At 40.6% G+C, this 18,805-nt stretch overlaps 2 protein-coding genes across 5 annotated transcripts in view; one reads left to right on the top strand and one right to left on the bottom strand.

Moving 5' to 3' along the window:
* Positions 1-18,805, bottom strand: part of LOC134537418 (B-cell receptor CD22-like) — a 188,280-nt gene that overhangs the window by 116,313 nt on the left and 53,162 nt on the right. The gene's annotated exons all lie outside the window — the stretch shown is intronic.
* Positions 1,051-18,321, top strand: LOC134537416 (lysosomal acid glucosylceramidase-like). Of its 2 annotated transcripts, none has more exons than XM_063377814.1 (11): positions 1,051-1,132; positions 3,454-3,526; positions 7,407-7,610; positions 10,641-10,791; positions 11,351-11,507; positions 12,968-13,128; positions 13,452-13,683; positions 14,534-14,678; positions 15,794-15,870; positions 17,139-17,419; positions 18,053-18,321. In XM_063377814.1, the coding sequence occupies exons 2-11, from the start codon at positions 3,484-3,486 to the stop codon at positions 18,150-18,152; spliced, it is 1,551 nt and encodes a 516-aa protein (XP_063233884.1). In that variant the 5' UTR covers positions 1,051-1,132; positions 3,454-3,483; the 3' UTR covers positions 18,153-18,321. The 2 variants fall into 2 exon arrangements, with proteins under 2 accessions (XP_063233884.1, XP_063233885.1); XM_063377815.1 differs by lacking the exon at positions 1,051-1,132 and adding an exon at positions 1,239-1,412.

The following is an 18,805-nucleotide window of genomic DNA, read 5'->3' as shown; positions in this document are numbered from 1 at the left end:
TAGAAAGCTGATTACTAGAGACCGGAAAAATTTCGCGATTTCAATGACCTTTAGGATATACTCCATGATCCTCTATGCACTCGGGAAAATTACATCTGATCATTGGCTACTGACTCGTGACACCTGTTAACTGGGACGCTAGTGATTCGATACTTCTTTTGTTTAAGGTTTTTCATTGGCCGAGTATCATTCAGATAAACTGTGGCCCAATCACTGATGCAGTGAAAAGGCAAACGTTTTTGGATTCTAGACTATCATGAAATGAATCCCCGAATTTTTCAGGTCTCTACTGATTACAAATTATCCTGGTATCTTCATTGATATACCGTTAAGTATGTACGTTTACGGGTTATGAGTTCACCCACTTTGGACATGAAACAACAATAATAATCTTATAATAGAAACAAAACATTAATAACTTTTTGAGTCCAAGCAAAAATATGTAATTTTTTTTTCGACGTAACACATAACTAGAGACCGGAAAAATTCGAAATTTAATTTCGCGATAGGCTAAAATACAAATCGTTATACCTTAGTGCTGCCACTGCAATTGGCTCACAACTCACCTGGATGACCCTGGGCCAATGAGAAACACCCAAGCAAAGCTTTATCGAATCACAGGCTGCTACGCTGGAACGTCTTACAAGACAGCAGCCAATGAGTGGGTGGCATTTGTCCGAGTGTACGTAGAACTATGGAGTTCATCCTACAGTTCATTGAACCCGCGAATTTTTCCGGTCCCTACACATAATTCTTTAGTCGGAACTCGGTGTAGTAACCAAGAAAATCTAGTTATCAGATATCATGAAAAACTCTTCGTTTATTTCGGATATAATTCTTCGTAGTGTTAATATTATCCCGTAAATTTGCTGTAATTTCCGACAGAGTAGAGGTCACAGAAACAGCGAATTCGAGCGGTCCCTACGCGTGAGTATTTCTCCCGACCCTTGCACGCGGTTGAAGGAGCGCGCGAGGTAATGGCTCGCAGGGGAAGCACCGCGCTACTCTCGCTCCTCGCCTGCCATTGGCTGCCGCCGCGCTGACGTCACGGGCTCGCGAGGCGCGGGTATACCTCGCCCCGTCGACCGCCGCCGGGAGTCAACTCCGGGCGACAGCGAGCGAGCCGTCAGCGGTGAGTGCCGCCACACACGCCAGGGCGCAGGTCTGCGGGATTAGCAAGGACCGCCGTGGAATATCGCAAGAAGGGCTTGTGAAATATCGCAAGGAGGGCCGGGTAATATCGCAAGAGAGCCCGTGGAATATCGCAAGGAGGGCCGTGGAATATCGCAAGAAGGGCTTGTGAAATATCGCAAGGAGGGCCGGGTAATATCGCAAGAGAGCCCGTGGAATATCGCAAGGAGGGCCGTGGAATATCGCAAGAAGGGCTTGTGAAATATCGCAAGGAGGGCCGGGTAATATCGCAAGAGAGCCCGTGGAATATCGCAAGGAGGGCCGTGGAATATCGCTAGGGGGCCGTGGAATATCGCAATGGGGCCGTGGAATATCGCAATGGGGCCGGGGAATATCGCAAGGGGGACCCGAGGAATACAGCAAGGAGGGCCTGTGAAATATTGCAAGGGGGGTCGGGGAATATCGCAAGGGGGGTCGGGGAATATCGCAAGGGGGGTCGGGGAATATCGCAAGGGGGGCCGTGGAATATCGGCAAGAGGGGCCCGCTAGGCCCGATATTTTTGCCCGTGGGTGCTTGTATGTTGAATTCTGCCAATATTTTGGCCTACATGTATGCAATAAGCAGAAAACTTTAAAATATACAGAAAGTTATCCATAAAACATAGTTTTGACAACAAGCGTGATGTTGGCAGTGTTAGTAACTACATTAACTAGGTACCAAATGAATTATAATCTCGTGACATCTGATCAGCAATTTGTGAGCTCAGTTTTTTTACAATATATAAATAAATAAGGATATACAAAAATTTTATTTAACCATTATAACAACGTCACTTTTTTTTAAAAATTTTTTTTTATAAGTAATAGCATTAATAATTTTTTGAAGCAGGAATCACACCTGAGCATTGTAATATCACGAAAATTTCTTGCTACAATGTGATTGATAAATAGAAACGCGCGTAACGTATGTAAAGTATTTTGCTCAATGGCGCGGGTATTTTCTCCCCTAAAGGTTTTGAATTGAAACATATTTACAGCCGGTTACTATAGGGAATCAGTTGCACATGATTTCGTATTCTTTTGTAAACGTATACCTACATAATATCTGATACTTTTGCATGCATTGCATTTTTTTATATAGTTCTTGTACATTTTTGCATACTTTTACATACATTTTACGTACATATTTATAATACTTTCGCATACTTTTGCAGCTCGTAATAAGCAAGTCCAAACTTTCAACTCAGAGGTACGATCCTGTGTTAGCATCATAATTGTGACAATTTGTAAAGATATTTCCGATGGGTTTGTGCATCATATTTTAGCTATCATAAACCGCAACAATTCATTCTTATTAGATTCCATTGAAGGCTTGGAAAGACAGTAGACAATAAAGGTATGTTTTTAACGCATGATTACGGTGTTTGAAATATTAGATCGGCCAAAAAAAATTTATATCCCTCTTGTCTGTGAATTTTCACTACTAAAGCGCGTGATGTCTACGTAACAATGATTTTTTTTGCTTGTGTGAGGGCTACAGTTTTTTTTAAGGACTCTGAGCCAATGAGAATCGTCCTATTATTAGAGACCGGAAAAATTCGCGATTTCGATGACCTGTAGGATATACTCCATGATCCTCTATGGACTCGGGAAAATTACATCTGCTGATAGGCTACTGACTCGTGACACCTGTTAACTGGGACGCCAATGATTCGATACTTCTTTTGTTTAAGGTTTTTCATTGGCCGAGTATCATTCAGATAAACTGTGGCCCAATCACTGATTCAGTAAAAAGGCAAACGTTTTTGGATTCTAGACTATCACGAAATGAATCCGCGAATTTTTCAGGTCTCTACCTATTATACTGTATATAGTCATTTCGGTTTATACACATTCCGAACGGTCAGCCTGTGAACAACTTCGGCGTTTATCCTACAGGCAATCTTAACTCTTGAATCACCCAGAGCCTTACTTCTCAAAAAACTTAAGCATATTCTTCCTCTTCTGGCCGGGAGGAATTTTACTTGACGTGGTGCGGTCACCATCAAGCGAGTCACGAACGTTGTACAACCACCGACTGAAAAAAATTTTTTCGTGCGTTCGTAGACTTCAAAGCGTTTAATAGGACGTCTTGCGAACATGTACTTAGCCACAAAACCTTGAGGGCGATGTTTTTCCTCCTTCGAATTTTTCCTCCGCGCGGAGGGATTTGCACTTGCAAGAAACACTGACTCACACGCGGAATACAGGTTCGTGAAAGTGAAGCCCCAGCCGTTGACTGCCTGACCTCGAACGTGTTTCTTTTTTTTTTTTGCCCTCCAGGAAGAAGGCGCGTATCAACCGGGAGCGAAGATGTGGCGGACGATGCTTCTGCTCGCTGCGATGTGCGCCGCAGGTAACCTCTACCATGTTCCACTGCACCATTGCTAGAGACCTGAAAAATTCGCGGGTTCATTTCGTGTTATGTTAAAATTCAAAAATATATATACCTTAGTGCTGCTTCTGTCATTGGTCCACTGTTAATCTTAGAGGACTGAGGGCCAATCAGAGACCCTCACTAATAGAAGTGTCGAATCACAGGCCACCCAGTCGAGACGACTCACAAGTCAGCAGTCAATGAACAGTTGGCATTTTCCCGAGTGTGTAGAGGATATTGGAGTCTATCCCGGAGGTCATTGAACCCGCGAATTTTTCCGGTCTCTAGCTATCGCACGTGCTATGAGAATAGTTTTAAAATTGCAAAATAACCATAATAATATGACGTATATGTGTCTTTAATATAAGCCCTTTCCATTCGTACCGAATAATATAGTATAAAAAAATTTAAATCGCATTTGAAATAAAAATATATATATTTATAATTTTGTGACCTATGCGGTTTTCATTTGTACCGTATCTGATAAAATTTATAAAAAAATTAGTGTTTTATAAAACATACGTAACTAGATTTATAATTTTATCGCATAGGTATGTCTTAAACATGCATTCCTTTACCCATACCATTTATCATAATTTTTCTAAAAAAAATTACATTTTTAAAATAAAATATTGAAATACATTATTAATTCAAAAGTAAGTATGCACCGACAAGATGGATTGTTGGAACCTCACAGAGGCGGTGGGTGGACTATTAGAACCAGGATTGGGAACCGTTAGTAAACCCGCCTAAACCCCACGACACCCGGCGAATCACGGGCCTGCGAAGGTTTCTAATAAGGTTTCTAATTTAGAATCCCGGAACTATAGCATTTTAAATTATATGTTAAATTTAGTATGCAAACACTACCTCCACCAACCCCCGTAACACCGTCAAAAGATAAACATTTAATCTACGAGTATACTCCCAAGATTGTTGCAAAGTAAAATTTATCCTGTAATTATGCAATATTTTGCTGCAAACGAAAAACATATTTTTTTTGCAGTACCGAGAAAGAACAGTATGAATTATAAAGCTGGAACACCTTACACTAAAATTCATTAAAGAAAAAAAAATAATTATCAATGTTTATGATAACTAAGCAAGAAGAAACAATATAATAATTATTGTGTTTAATTTGTAATGTTAAGTCAACCGAAATGTGAAATGTGGAAATGTTTGCGTGCACTGTCGAAAACATTTTTATTGCGAGTTTCTCACTATAATTTATTTGGTTTTGTAAAACTTAATACTAACTTATGAGAAAAATTATACATTTGTTCTGTCATGGTACATGCAATTCGAACAAATTTGCAACGAAGTCTCTATTGTATTAGCTCAGCTTGTGGGTTTCAGCGTCAACTTGAAGCAGCTTAAGCCTGCAAGACAAGGCAGTTGAGACAATGCCCTTGTAAGCCTGCCAACTTTATAAAAAAAATGTTTCGTTGACGCATCTTAGATGTACACACAGGTGTTCCCATGCTGGCGTCGTGACTCAGAGCGCCGGTGCAATTGGCGGAACGAGTGTGTTCAAGTCTTTCATTGTTATCCAACGTCTGACAATAATATGTATATTTTTATGGCACGGGCGGAAAAAAAGTATAATCAGGAAATACCTGTGACGCCAAAAGTGGGGTCGTTACCACAACGCCGAAATACCACAACGCCGAACGTACAATAACGCCGAATGCCAAATTGACCGCAACGCAGAAAGCTAGAAAACTGTTGTGTACCACAACGCCGAAATAAAGTAACGCCGAATAATGTTTCTGCGGGAAGGGGGGGCCACAGGAACAAAATGAAAAACAACTGAATGCAATTGTGTGTGTTTCTTAAATGAATCTTAACGCCGAAATACCACAACCTAACATAACCTAGGCTAGCCTAACCTAACCTAACCTTTGTGGCAGTCCTGCAATTACATTTTTCGGCGTTAATGTATTTCTGCGTTGTGGTAATTCGGCGTTGTGGTACACAGCAGTTTTCCAGCTGTCGGCGTTGTAGTCAATTTGGCATTTCGCGTTATGGTTTTCGGCGTTATTGTACGTTCGGCGTTGTGGTGCATCCCCCCAAAAGTGGCGTGCAAAAAAAAAAATACGCTCTATTCGATGAATGAGGTTCTGACATCACACGAGGCACGAGCTGCATAATTAATGTCGAAGTGGAATTCCTGGATGTCAACCACGTGAACATCTGGTCTGTAAATACCCGGCAGTTGTGTGACAGTCGGAATGTGTAACACCCCCCCCCCCCCCCAAACACTAACTTTCCAAATATTGCGTTTCCATGGTGAAACAAGTTTGTGGGCCAGTGCATTACTCTGTTGTCGCCACAAAACCTTTCGTATGAGGATTTCACGCATAGAAAGTTTCCAGTTGTTTGGATACTTTTTTTTAAGTAGATGAAGTATCCCGTACCATGCAGGATGTGCCCATGTTCGCTGTAGTGCTTGTGAAGAAAATAGTTTTGAGCCAAACCATGAATTCATAATAAATGTTTGTACGAACAAGGAAAGATAAAGCTATGTTGGACTGTGACTCAACATTTCTTCCACATTACGAATAGCTTTTTTTTTTGGAGTTCCTCAACCGCATTTCTCACAAAATTCAGTATCGGAAAACATATTCACTGAAGACACATATCAACTGTCTATTGACTCTCTTACGAGCTGTCATTCTTTCAGGAATATAATCAGAGAATAAGTCGTACAAGCAATTCCACTTACCTACATCAAATAAATATAAATTTATTTAAGATAAATAAATTAAAATTTTAATTTGACGTAGCAACAGAATTTTTAAAATTGTAGAATATTTAAGTTCTCTAACTAATTTAGTCTGCTAAAGGGTACGTCACTAAAATGTTTAGAATTAGATATTGATTTTAAGTATGTAAAATAAAAAGGCGCAGTTTTTCTAATACAAAATCACTGTAAAACTTTCTTTAACATTGAGGTTCAAATTTTTTTTCTCACAAAACAATACACACAAGGTAAAATACTTCCGCCTCTGGTCTGTGTGGGAGGGTAAGTTCAAACCTACTTTGCAGATGTTAGTTCAATGTATGTACTAATGTAATATTACATGATTAAAAGTGCTAAAATACATTAGGAAGTGTGTGCATGATATTGTTTATCGAGACATTTCGTCCGGTGTGCTTGGCCGAGTCGTGTGGACCCCGACTCTTGAGGCAGCCACGCGAGAAGGGAATCACAGACGGGTAGACCCGGTGATATCGCGGGGGGGGGGGGGGGGGGGGAAGGGGGGGGGGGGGTGAAGCAATGTCACCGAATCTCGAGATGTCACGGTGACCAAGCTGCAGCCAGGTTGCCGAGTGGCTGCGTGTCTGTGTGGCTGTGTGTCTGTGTGGCTGTGGGACTGTGTGACTGTGACTGTGTGACTGTGACTGTGTGTCTGAGTTACCTCGCGCGACGAGGCTGTACCAACCTCGGGGATTAGTACAAGTATTTACCAAGTATTCACGCATGCGCAGAGAAAAGACTGGAGTAGGGGAAAAGGGAGGGAAGGCAGACCACCAGGGAGGGGGCAATAAGAAGGAAGATATAATAAAATGGAAGATTCTTGTTTATCGATGACGTGACACTCATAAATTAATGTCTTCTTGCTGCCGGCACAAGGTTTGTAGGTTATGTTACGATTGCGCTGGTCGGAAGAATGCGACATCTATTATTTCCCGCGCATGCGCAGATGTGAGTATGCGCCGCTGCGGTTACAGCCTCGCTGCCGCTCACCACGCGCACCTCTGCGCGGGAAGCCTACAATTCACGTAGTTATAAGACCCTCCCGAGCAGTAGCAATATTACTTTTAGTGTAAAAAAACACGTGTGTGTGCCCGGCAGGTCGCGCGGGAGGGAAGGACTGCGTGGCCAGGCGCTTCGGGCACGGCAGCGCCGTGTGCGTGTGCAACGCCACCTACTGCGACACGGCGGGCGGCGGGCTGGGGCGGCTGCCCCCGGGGGCCGCGCGCCGCTTCGCCTCCACCAAGGACGGCGGCCGGCTGGTCGCGTCCGTCTCCCGCTTCTACGCCACCCCACACGTCGCCCGTGAGTGCCCCTCCGCCGTTTCCACCCCTCTTTCTTTTGTGTGCACGGAACAGAAATGCGGAATTAGTGGAGACCGGAAAAATTCGCGGATTCATTTCGCGATACGCTAAAATCCAAATACATATACCTTTAAACTACTTTTGTTATTGGTTCACTGTTCATCCGGACGACTCTGGGCCAATGGGAAACACTCAAACCAAAGAAGTATCGTATCACAGGCAGACCAGTCGAGACGACTCACACAAGTCAGCAGCCAATGAACTGGCGTTATTCTCCCGAGTATACTGAGGACCGTGTGGTCTATCCTGAAAGTCATCGAAAACGCGAATTTTTCCAGTCCCTATGAATTAGCTAGGGGCAGGAATTTTTCGCGAAAAGATCTGAACACTTATTAGACTGCAACAAGGTATACCCGCGCCTGTGTTTCCTTTCCTTGTGATTGGCTGTTGTCTGCAGAGAGAAGTCGTTGCCCTATTTGACCAAGCCACTCAGGACGCGTTTGCACTTCCGTGATGAATCACTGTGATTGGTGTTGTTACAATCAATATGTAGGGACCTGAAAAATTCGCGGATTCAATGAACTCTAGCATAGCCTCCATTATCCTCTGCATTTCTCAAGTAAAAACGCATGTTCATTGGGTACTAAATTGTGAGGTGTCTCCACTGGATAGCTTGTGATTCGACGCTTCTTTGGTCGATAGTCTCTCATTGGCCCAGAGAGCTCCAGTTAAACTGCGAGCCAATAGCAGAACCAACAGAATTGTACACATGTTTGAATTTCAGCCTATCACGAAATGAATCCGCAAATATTTCCGGTCTCTATCGATATGTAATTACCTGGGAGAAACTCACCTAATCACGAAACACAGACGGTGCTACAGTGTTTTAACTTTCATCTAGTCTCGAAATCTTTACGCGAAATCTTGATGCCCCTAGCGAATTACGGATAACGTGACAAATTCCTGGAATGCTTTGTGATGCCACAGTACCTACGATAGCTTTCCAGAATCAGCTGCGCTTATAATTAGCACGGTAGAACCGAAATAAAGTCAGATTCGAGTATTTTTTTTCCGCGATTTAATTTAAAAAAAAAATATGTTTGAATGTAAAATCAAATAAAATATTAAATTAAATGAAAAAAAACGTGTCTCGAAAACTGCATTACTCATATGAAAATAAATGCCACAGCCACATGTGGTACATGTGGTACAAAGATACAATATCTTTCTTGTAGTGCATGGTGTCCATAAAATAGTGCCCCAGGTTCAATGGTATATTATAAATATTTAATTGAGACTATTTATAACAAATCATTCATCAATCTGAAGTATAACTAACTTTTTTTTTTTACAAATGTCCAATATGTGCACCATTAGTTATACGTTATACGGCACACATCACTATAAAGTCCCATTCTTCCCACACTTTGGTTAACACGTCCAGAGTAATGGAAGCAATGACCACTTCAATTCTATGTCTCAACTCTGAAAAATCATTAGGTAGCGGCGGAACGTAGACACGATCTTTTATAAAGCCCTAAAGGAAAAAAAAATATCATTGTGTTATCTCAGATGAACGTGGAGGCCAGTGAAAAAGAGCTCTGTCATCGCGACCAACGGTGGATGTTTTTGTCACACTAAATATCACTTTTAAACTTTAAAATAAACGAACGTTGAAATGTAATTACATCTCCACTCTTAGCGAATTTCAGAACACAAAACGCTTTGCGCTCAGGAGTCGCCATTTTGCGTAGGTGGCGCTGCGAGCGAGAAAACAAGAAAGCAGTTCTCGCACATGCGCTTATCTAACACTGTTCGAGTTCTCTATAATTGTGACCATGTAATCAAAGCTCTACAATTCTTGCAGTTTACACTATTAAAATCTATTATCAGTATAGACCTGAAAAATTCGTGGGTTCATTTCTCGATAGGCTAGAATCCAAATACATTTGCCTTTTTTGCTGCTTCAGTGATTGGGCAACAGTTTATCTGAAGGACTCTGGACCAATGAAAAACGTTCGACAAAAGAAGTATCGAATCACAAGCTTCCCAGTTAACACGTGTCACGAGTCAGTAGCCAATCAGCAGGTGTAATCTGCACAAGTACATAGAGGATCATGGAGTCTATCCTAGAGGTAATTGAAAACGCGAATTTTTCCGGTCTCTAATTATCAGGACATTTTTATGGACATACTGTATTGCAAACTATTTCTGGGCGACTGATTTCCAAAATAATCGTCACAATCCGACCCAACTACAGATCAGAAACTCCGCGACTTCAACTCGCGATGTGCTAACAATGCGTGGCTGTGGGAACTAGACATCTCACTCGAGACGTCATTGATTCGGTACTTATTTAGTTGAGTATTTTTTTAAAATTGGCTTCCTTCAGGTAAACCGCGAATCAACCCCAGAAGTAGTACTTAGGTAAACATTTCTGATATTCAGCTTACCATGAAACCAATTTTTAAAATCACATTACCACCATTGCTCCCTGGCACACATACGTTGTGAAGCGTTTCAGAACAACCCACGTGATTTAGAAATCAGTTTTTAAGTATACACTGAGGGCGGATGAGTAGTTAATATATTTCCGCATTTAGATTTTAAACTGTATTATTAGAAACATTGAACATGGCTTAAATGCATGTTTTCAGAATATTTTTTTAGGCACGTAACTACCTCTACAGATTCTTGAAAGCTATCGTAGGATTGTAGTGTTAGAGTAAAAACAACTGTTGGAGGGCAAATGAACTTATATTTTTCGTGTACTATCTAACTTGCGATGAATTAAAAATTAAATGGTTGTAAATTATTCTATCTGTGCGTCATCTAAGTTGAATATAAAATATCTGTAATAGTGTAATTAATACGCGGTGGCGATAGGAGGTGTTGTCGAGAAAGTTTTTGGTTTGAAAAATAAAGTGGAAGCCAAAATGAGCTCTTTGCCCGGGTGGAAACTAGTGTAGTTGCGTCCATGGGAGTCTGGCGGACAGCGTCCACGAGGTGAGTGATTGTTCGGCGGTTCCAGGGGTGCGCAGGAAGCCCGTGGCCGGGGCGGCCTTCAAGGTCAACCAGCGGCAGAGGTACCAGCAGATCATCGGGTTCGGGGGCGCGGCGACAGATGCCGCCACCATCAACACGTACTCGCTCAGCGCGCGCACCTCCGAGCAGCTCATCAGGTGAAAGAGCCCCTTCTTTATAAGTCCAGATGTTTGAAGAAATACACGAAAAACTTCTTTTTCCAAAATATGACTCCTGCACCTGGTTTCAATTTCTAAAATTGCCAAGAAAGAATGCTAGTGCAAATTAGAATATTACATTTATACAATATACATGTAAAAGGCCTTGAATATTTTTTGTTGTCAGAGCAATCCATCCCATTATTCAGCCTTCTTACTCCCATAAATATTAATGCTGATGCGGGAATATTAACTCAAATTCACGTGTTTCTCAGGTGAATCTGTAAAATTGTTAAATTGTTAGAATCCCATCTTTATTTAATTATAACAAAACATTCCTGTGGCCCATTGTTTTAATATTGTTCGTACAATCATATACTGCATAAAAAATGTGGGACTTTTTTTTTCTTTGGTCTATACTAACCAAACTAGATGTGTACAGGAAAGTACGTGTGTTTAATAACATACCATAACCCGAAGCGCTATTCTCAAACCTTGTTTAGGATTGTTTACTGTTCAGCGCGAATGCACTATAGGTGTTTGCCGGTGCTTCCCCCAGGGCGTACTTCGGGGAGGAGGGGATAGGCTACACCCTGATCCGAGTGCCCGTGGGCAGCTCGGACTTCTCCGCCCACTACTACGGCTACACCGACGACTACCCAGAAGACACCTCTCTTCGACACTTCAACCTCTCCAGGGAAGACTTCGAGTACAAGGTACAGCGAGGGTCTCCTAAGGCAGATCATTGTAGCCCTACATACGCTTTCTTGCCTGGGAGGAGGCTAGTGACTCATTCCCCCCTTCACAAACCCTCGAACTAGCTCTAGTGGCATGCCCGTGCTGATGGTTTGTTCTTGGTCAAAGTTTTAACAGTCTTGGCCCCAGTGTACCCAAAGATGGGGTGGTGGGAAAGATGCATGGTAAATGTTAGTTTACTTATAAAATATGATGCTTTCAAACATATTCTTAAGTTGAGAGTGTTGTACACACATTTTCCATAATAAAAAAAAAAAGGTACCTGCCCCAATACAAATAAAATAAAAACTCACACACACACACACACACACATATATATATATTCCTAGGAATGGTGGTAGCACAAATGGACGATGTTATGTAAAAATATGCGAGCCAACAAATATTTAGAACTGAGTAAATTAAAGTTAAACACACAACTGCCTGCATTGTGGCAGTGGGTTCAATGTTTTGTCGCTAGATGGCACAGTAAAATGGAATGTCAGTTAAAATGTTTTTACTTAATATAGAGGGTAATTATACCTACAAAGCTATGTCAATAACTAACTTTTTTACTTTTGTTGGTTAACTCGTTTTTGCATAACACCATCCAACTTTCACATTCAGAGAACCAGAAACCTGTACCCATGCCTTAAATGCTTCTGCTGTGGCATATGAGATGATAATAGAACAATGGGTGGGTGAAATGTAATCACCCAGAGAAAAACCTACCAGCTCACTGCAACGACCATCACATTTACCACCTGTGAAAAATCCAGTAGTGACCCAATGGGAGTCCAACCCGAGTCATTTGATCACTCACCGTGGTCCTTGCCCCAAATGAATCTCCTTTGAAAACTGGAATTTTGTGTGAGTTATCATCTTGGGCGCAAACCTATATTATGATTCCCAGGGACAGACGACGGGATAATATTATCATCCTCATTTCACAGTTACAATTTTGCAAGCTCAAGCACGCCCCCTCAGTGAGGAGTTTTTTGATTCCTAGGAGGGCTTGGTCACCCTTCCCTCCTTCCAGAATCCACACCCATGGTTATGACTCACAATCTTTTGAACGAGTGCGATCACACAATTAAAATGGAAGAACACTTATGAAATGTTTGTAATGATACCAAAAAAATATCAGGATAGTCTAGGTATCTTGATATCAACTATAAAAAAAACTGATGGGTCTGCTGATATATTCTCTCAGTTTAGAGTTTGACAAGAGTTAAGGATATACATTGAAGCAGTAATGTAATTCACCAGCGGAGTAAACTAGATGGTCTAAAAATGTAAATGAAATAACTCCCGAAAACATAGGAAGGATCACCTTGGTATTCAGTTCACATAATTGAATGGCTAACATTTCACTAAGGAACAATTTTCCTTTTGAGTCTATAACTGTTCCATTCAGTTCCAAATGTGTTTGTATTTTCAGATACCTTTCATCTCGCGGGCGAAGCAAGTCAGTCCCTCTCCATTGAAGCTGATATCAACTCCTTGGAGTGCCCCAGACTGGATGAAGGTCATCAACCCCAAAACCAACGTAAATTGGCTGAGGAAGGATTTATACAAAGTTTACGCCAACTTGTATCTCAAGTAAGTTGAAAAAAAAACATGCATGGTCTTTTAAAAGAGTCATCATCACGTATAGGTAGCGAAGTAAAATCTCCCCTCTTGAAGTCATATTAATTGATTAGCGCTGGATAGTTACCCAAAAGTGTTTTATCGTGGTGTTTAATTGTAGTTGTTACGGCACATTTTGTTACTCAGCGTGGTAATGGAGTAAATTAGATTAATGTTCTCATTGCACAGTTTTAGTGTATTTGTCTAGTTCATTGGTTGGTAGTTGGCACAAGGCATGGTTGTTAAGCCAGTGGGAGCAGCGTGCTGGTGTTAGGGAAGCACTCTCGCTGCGCTAGGTTCCTGGAAGGCTACGCGGCGAAGGGGCTGCGCTTCTGGGGTCTCACGCCGCAGAACGAGCCGAGCGAGGGCCTGGCCACCGGCAAGTTCAACAAGATGGGCTGGACCACGGACGACATGGTCTCCTTCCTCGTGCGCGACCTCTGCCCCTTGCTCAAGGAGAAGGGACACGGCGGGGTCAAGGTCATGATCAACGACGACCAGAGGAGGGACGTCGCCGAGTGGCTCAAGGTGACTGCTCCGGAACTGCACAATCCCTTCATTTATGACCAATGAAAAATTAATTGTTAATAAATAAAACAATTGCACTAATAAATTATTTTATACAGTAAAGTATCTAATCTAAGGATGTTGGTATGCATGTATGTACGTATCTATGTATGACATTGATAAACTCCGACACCATTATTCCCATCGCAATGAAAGTGGGCACATCGAAGGTTTTTTTTTCATGGATAAGGTTTTTATGCTATCCATTTTTTGTTACTCGTACCGATCCTCATAAAAATTTGTAAAATAAATTTTTGAACGCGGAGAATATTTTCGCGATATCCATTTTGCTATAACTCACCACTAGATGGCGATGCAGCGCACCAACTTCTAATATGTTCAACCGATCTCCATGAGTAAACAGGAAACCATAGGTCATATACATGCAACCAGCAATTGTGTGTCATTTCTCTATGCCCACCACACTATCATATAGCACTATATTTATATTTTTTATCTGTGACCTCAGCCAAAGCCCTATACCTAATAATATAATAAGCAAGAAGTTTCACTTCTGTCATGCGTGAATTGCAGATGTTTGTAAATTTATACATTTACAAAAAATCTGCTCTCTTGGTCCCTTAAAACAGATCAATGCTGCTCTGCCTGTGGTCTCTTTCCTGAGAGGAGACTTGTGACATGGAGCGGTCCTACCTCATTCCCATCTCACACAAGTGTAGGCCTTGTTACAACAGTCAAGACTCCATAGTTACTGTATATATGAGCTGTGTATTGGTGGATTTACAAATTATTTGAGTACTTTTTTTCCAGGCATTGTAATATAAAAGGACCTACTTGATCCCTGTTGCAGACCTACTCCGACAAAGAGCTGTACGAATGTGCAGCTGGCATGGCCGTTCACTGGTACAAGGACCAGGAAACCCCAGCTGCCATCCTGTCCAAAGCTCATCACTTGTACCCTGAGAAGTTCTTGCTGTACACCGAGGCTTGCTTTGGTAAGTGTTCACTGGTGAAATGAACACACAAATATGCATTATATCATTATGTGTTTGTAGAGCAGATACACCACTCAGGAGGAATCCCGAAGGGATGATGGACCGTAAGGAATTAAATCTCTCAGAAATAGAAATAAAATTTTAACATCAATTCAAATAGCCAAATGTAAAGCAGTCTAAAATCTTCTCTCTATCTAACTATTCTTACATTGTCTGTATAAATTCTTTTACGCAATAATTACATTGCACATGCCTACATAATATTTCTTTCTGAATGCTTTGTTGTGTGTGAGCATGTTTTGTACACACATGTGTTTACAGTCACATATATCTATATTTTTTTTGTCTCATAGTTTCCTTTAACCCATTCAAGTTTTACCAAATAATCTCCCAGGACATTGCACAATTTTTTATCTCTGGTTTGTGTTTTAATTACATCAATTATTGTATAATACTCTTCTGGTTATGCAGCTAATTTACAAATACATCGGAATCATTATTATGTATAAATGTGGTGCTTAAAACATACTTTTATAGAGTGTAGAATTTTTCTATTACTTGAAGTCTGTTTTCTAGCCTGTGCGAATTTAGTATCTCTCAGATAAATAATTACTATATAAAAAGTAAATAATTAATATATTTTAATTTGAAAATGCCATAGTCATTATTTAAAAAACATTTAATAAACTAACAAAAATAAGAATAATTTTCTGTGTTTGCATAAAAGAAAAAAAGGAAGATGGAAGTGAATCCTAAAATGAGGCACTGATCCCTATACTTCAAAACTGAGATCATTTAGGCTTAACTTACCAGCGGGCAGATGGCCTTATGCTGTACTCATCAGTGTCCATTTTCACTTGTCAACTTTCTCGAGTACAACAAATTAACCAGGTATAGTTTCGATAATAACTCTGAAAACCCAGTACTATTCCGCTAGAAAGAGTTTAAAATTCTAATATCTGCTGATGGAAAATGCCACCCTAAAGTCTGAACAAGAGGACCAGGAATCCATGCCCATCCCTATGGAGCCATCAGTAGATCATAGGTTCCCTGGCCATGATATATGTTACCTAGTTACTGTGTAAATCATTTGACGGATTTTTACTCATTTGCAGAGCACGAAAAAAAGGATCCTGCAGTCACATTAGGGAAGTGGGAGAAAGGTGCACTCTATATGGCTGATATTATCGAGGTAAGTAACTACGATATAAACATAGTAATAAAGAAACACAAATAAAGATACCACTCATTACATAATTTTCACAAATATCTACCCTAAATATCTGTACAGAGTAGTTATAAGTATAGTTATTAAACATTAATGGTCTCGTTCATTAATAATTGTTTAACTTGATTTATTTAAATGTCTTACAGATTAAGTCTAATTGATGTGGGTTCAATTATTTGATTCGAGAATTATTCCCAAAGTCATGGGGATCAATAAGAAAACATTACATATCATACCTTTACATTTTACCAAATTATTCTAACTGTAAATTTTTACAGGAATAAGTTTTTATTTATTTTCTAATGCACATGCATGCAAATAATTAATCATGTAAATGTGGCCAACTATAAAATAAATTTCATTTTAGGAATATGAGAGTAGCTGTATGTGGATGGCATATACACCGTGGAAAAGTAACATAGAAAGAACGAAGAAACAGTTAAATTATAGACTTACAAGGGAGAAGTAATCAAACATCAGTGCCAGCAAGAGAATGATTCATATAATGATAAACCAATATTCATAAATGTGTAACGAGTTGTCAGAACAGTCAAGTGTTCTAACACACAGCTTACTTTTGTCACTACATTTACAGTCGGTAAATTTTGGGAACAGAATTTTGGTTCCAACAACAATAAAATGTTCTCATTATATGTGCAATGCACATATAATATGTACAACAGCTTGGTACAATCTCCATTTGACAATAAAATACAATTCTATTTTTTTAACCTTCATGCAAATATTCTTTAGGACAAAAGGATTTTATTATTTATAAAAATATTTTAAGCATTCAGGAAGCTCCCAGAGAAATATTATTTGAATAAATTTACCTTAACTTAAGGAGGCAACCAATAAATAATTCGAGTGTATACAAAGTATTATGAGTCCTATAGTATGCAGAATTTAGATTTGCATGAATATACCACCACAATTAATTAAGCTATTAAAATAGGTATTATGGCCCATTGAAAATAGTAAAAAATTTTTTTTTACAGGGCTTAGTAATTTTTAAATCAATCACAGATGTAATGTAGTACTTCAGCCACAATTTAATTAAACGATATTATTGTGTGAAAAGCACTCTGCTCACAAAACAATTTATAAAAGTAACACATTGTTAAACATGAATTTAAAGATTCTAAGTCTAACAATCAAATTGTTTCATGAATTAAAACTGTATCTGAAACCACTGTTCGGTGAATGTTACTGATAGAGTCTCACTCGGGCAGGTTATCAACAACTGGGTGACTGGCTGGATGAACTGGAACCTGGCTCTGGACGCGGATGGCGGCCCCAACTGGGCGGACAACACCGTCGACTCCCCCATCATAGTGAACGCCACCGCGGACGAGTTCTACAAGCAGCCCATGTTCTATGCCATCGCGCACTTCTCCAAGTTCGTGCCACCGGGCTCAGTGCGTGTCGGCCTCGAGCTGCAGTGGGGAGGAGGCATAGAAGGCGTGGCTTTCCTCACGCCTGCCAACGTTACTGTCCTCGTGCTCCAGAACAGGTATGTTCTTTTTACTAACTCACATGACTGGCTTACTCTTGCCCACGTCACCCTTGTTGGGCTAGGCATTAGGGTTGGTAGGGGTAAGGGTTAAGAGCATGGCCATCACCACTCTTACTACATTACTGTCCTCGTGCTCCAGAACCAGTATGTTCCCTCTACTAGCTCCCATGACTGGCTTACTCCTGCCCACGTCATCCTAGTCGGGCCTGGCGTTAGGGTGGGTAGGGATAAGGGTTAAGAGTGTGGCCATCCTCACTCTTACCACAAAACTGTCCTCGTGCTCCAGAACCTGTATGTTCCCTCTACTAACTCGCACGATTCGTTTACTCGTGCCACATCGCCCTAGCTAGGCCTGACATGGGGTGGGTAGGTTTAAGGCTTGGGAGCTTAGCCTTTCTCGCTCTTGCCATGTTTAGTTATCTATTCTAGCGCTCCAGAATCGTCTAATTACTGTACTAATGAAATGCTCTGCTGACATAAATAAACTGTATCGAAACTTGATAGTGATGAGCGATTAACATACTAATTATGTATGCGATAAATCATCTTCACCCACTAAGCATTGAATTGTAATTTTTTCATTGTAATTTTGGTCTAATTATGTTTTTTTTTTTATTTCTTTTGACGCAGGCAAGACACAAGCTCGCTGACCTCGATAAGTGATCCGGTCAGGGGAACAATGTACCTGAAACTGGAAGCGAACAGCATGAACACTGTTCTCTACAGATAAGAAGCACTGTGATAGCGCTCTCTAGACGTCCTGTCATCTCAGCTTGAGAACTGGACGACTGTGTTTGTTGCCAAATAAATATATTTATAATTAATCTCACCATCTCAGTTCGTGAACACGACGAACGAGTTTGTTGCCAAATATATATATTTATTATTTTTCTCACTTATTGAAAGCGTTTACTTTCTCTTCCTGTATCTCCTTTTCACTCTGAGTAAAATTTATTTATTTGTCCTTTTTTTTTACATGTGGAGAAGTTAAGGCGTGGACTTCACATTCGACAAGGGCTCGGCTCGCCACAGTTTACCTTAAAACATGTGAGCGAATCGGAGAAGCCGCCTTATGTTTAATCATGTTTGACTTTTGGTACGTCACGAGATGAATTCGCGAACTTTTTTCTATCTCTGCTGCCAGGCAAAGGTCACATTTATTTAGGCAAACAGTATGGCCTCGGCCTTAAATAGTAAGGTCATCGGGGGTGAGGGGGTCAGGTCAGCAGCGTCTCACCAAAAGGGCGATCCAGTTTCGAAAAGAAAAGGAAACTGTCCCCTTCAGAAGTGAAAAATAAATCAAAGAGCAATGAGCTGTAGGTAAAAAAAAAACAACTAATCTTCACAAACTTTTGTTCAAAAAATTCTATAAATAAATTAATG

The sequence above is a fragment of the Bacillus rossius genome, chromosome 12 (assembly GCF_032445375.1).
Source record: "Bacillus rossius redtenbacheri isolate Brsri chromosome 12, Brsri_v3, whole genome shotgun sequence".
Taxonomy (NCBI): domain Eukaryota; kingdom Metazoa; phylum Arthropoda; class Insecta; order Phasmatodea; family Bacillidae; genus Bacillus; species Bacillus rossius.
Note: the sequence above shows the minus strand (reverse complement) of the source record. Positions and strands in the feature narration are given on the sequence as shown.

Coding starts and splice junctions, on each gene's coding strand:
- LOC134537416 (XM_063377814.1), top strand. CDS start 3,484: ATGTGGCGGACGATGCTTCTGCTCGCTGCGATGTGCGCCGCAG. Junction 10,792..11,350: donor ACCTCCGAGCAGCTCATCAG/GTGAAAGAGCCC, acceptor TGCTTCCCCCAG/GGCGTACTTCGGGGAGGAGG. Junction 17,420..18,052: donor GTCCTCGTGCTCCAGAACAG/GTATGTTCTTTT, acceptor CTTTTGACGCAG/GCAAGACACAAGCTCGCTGA.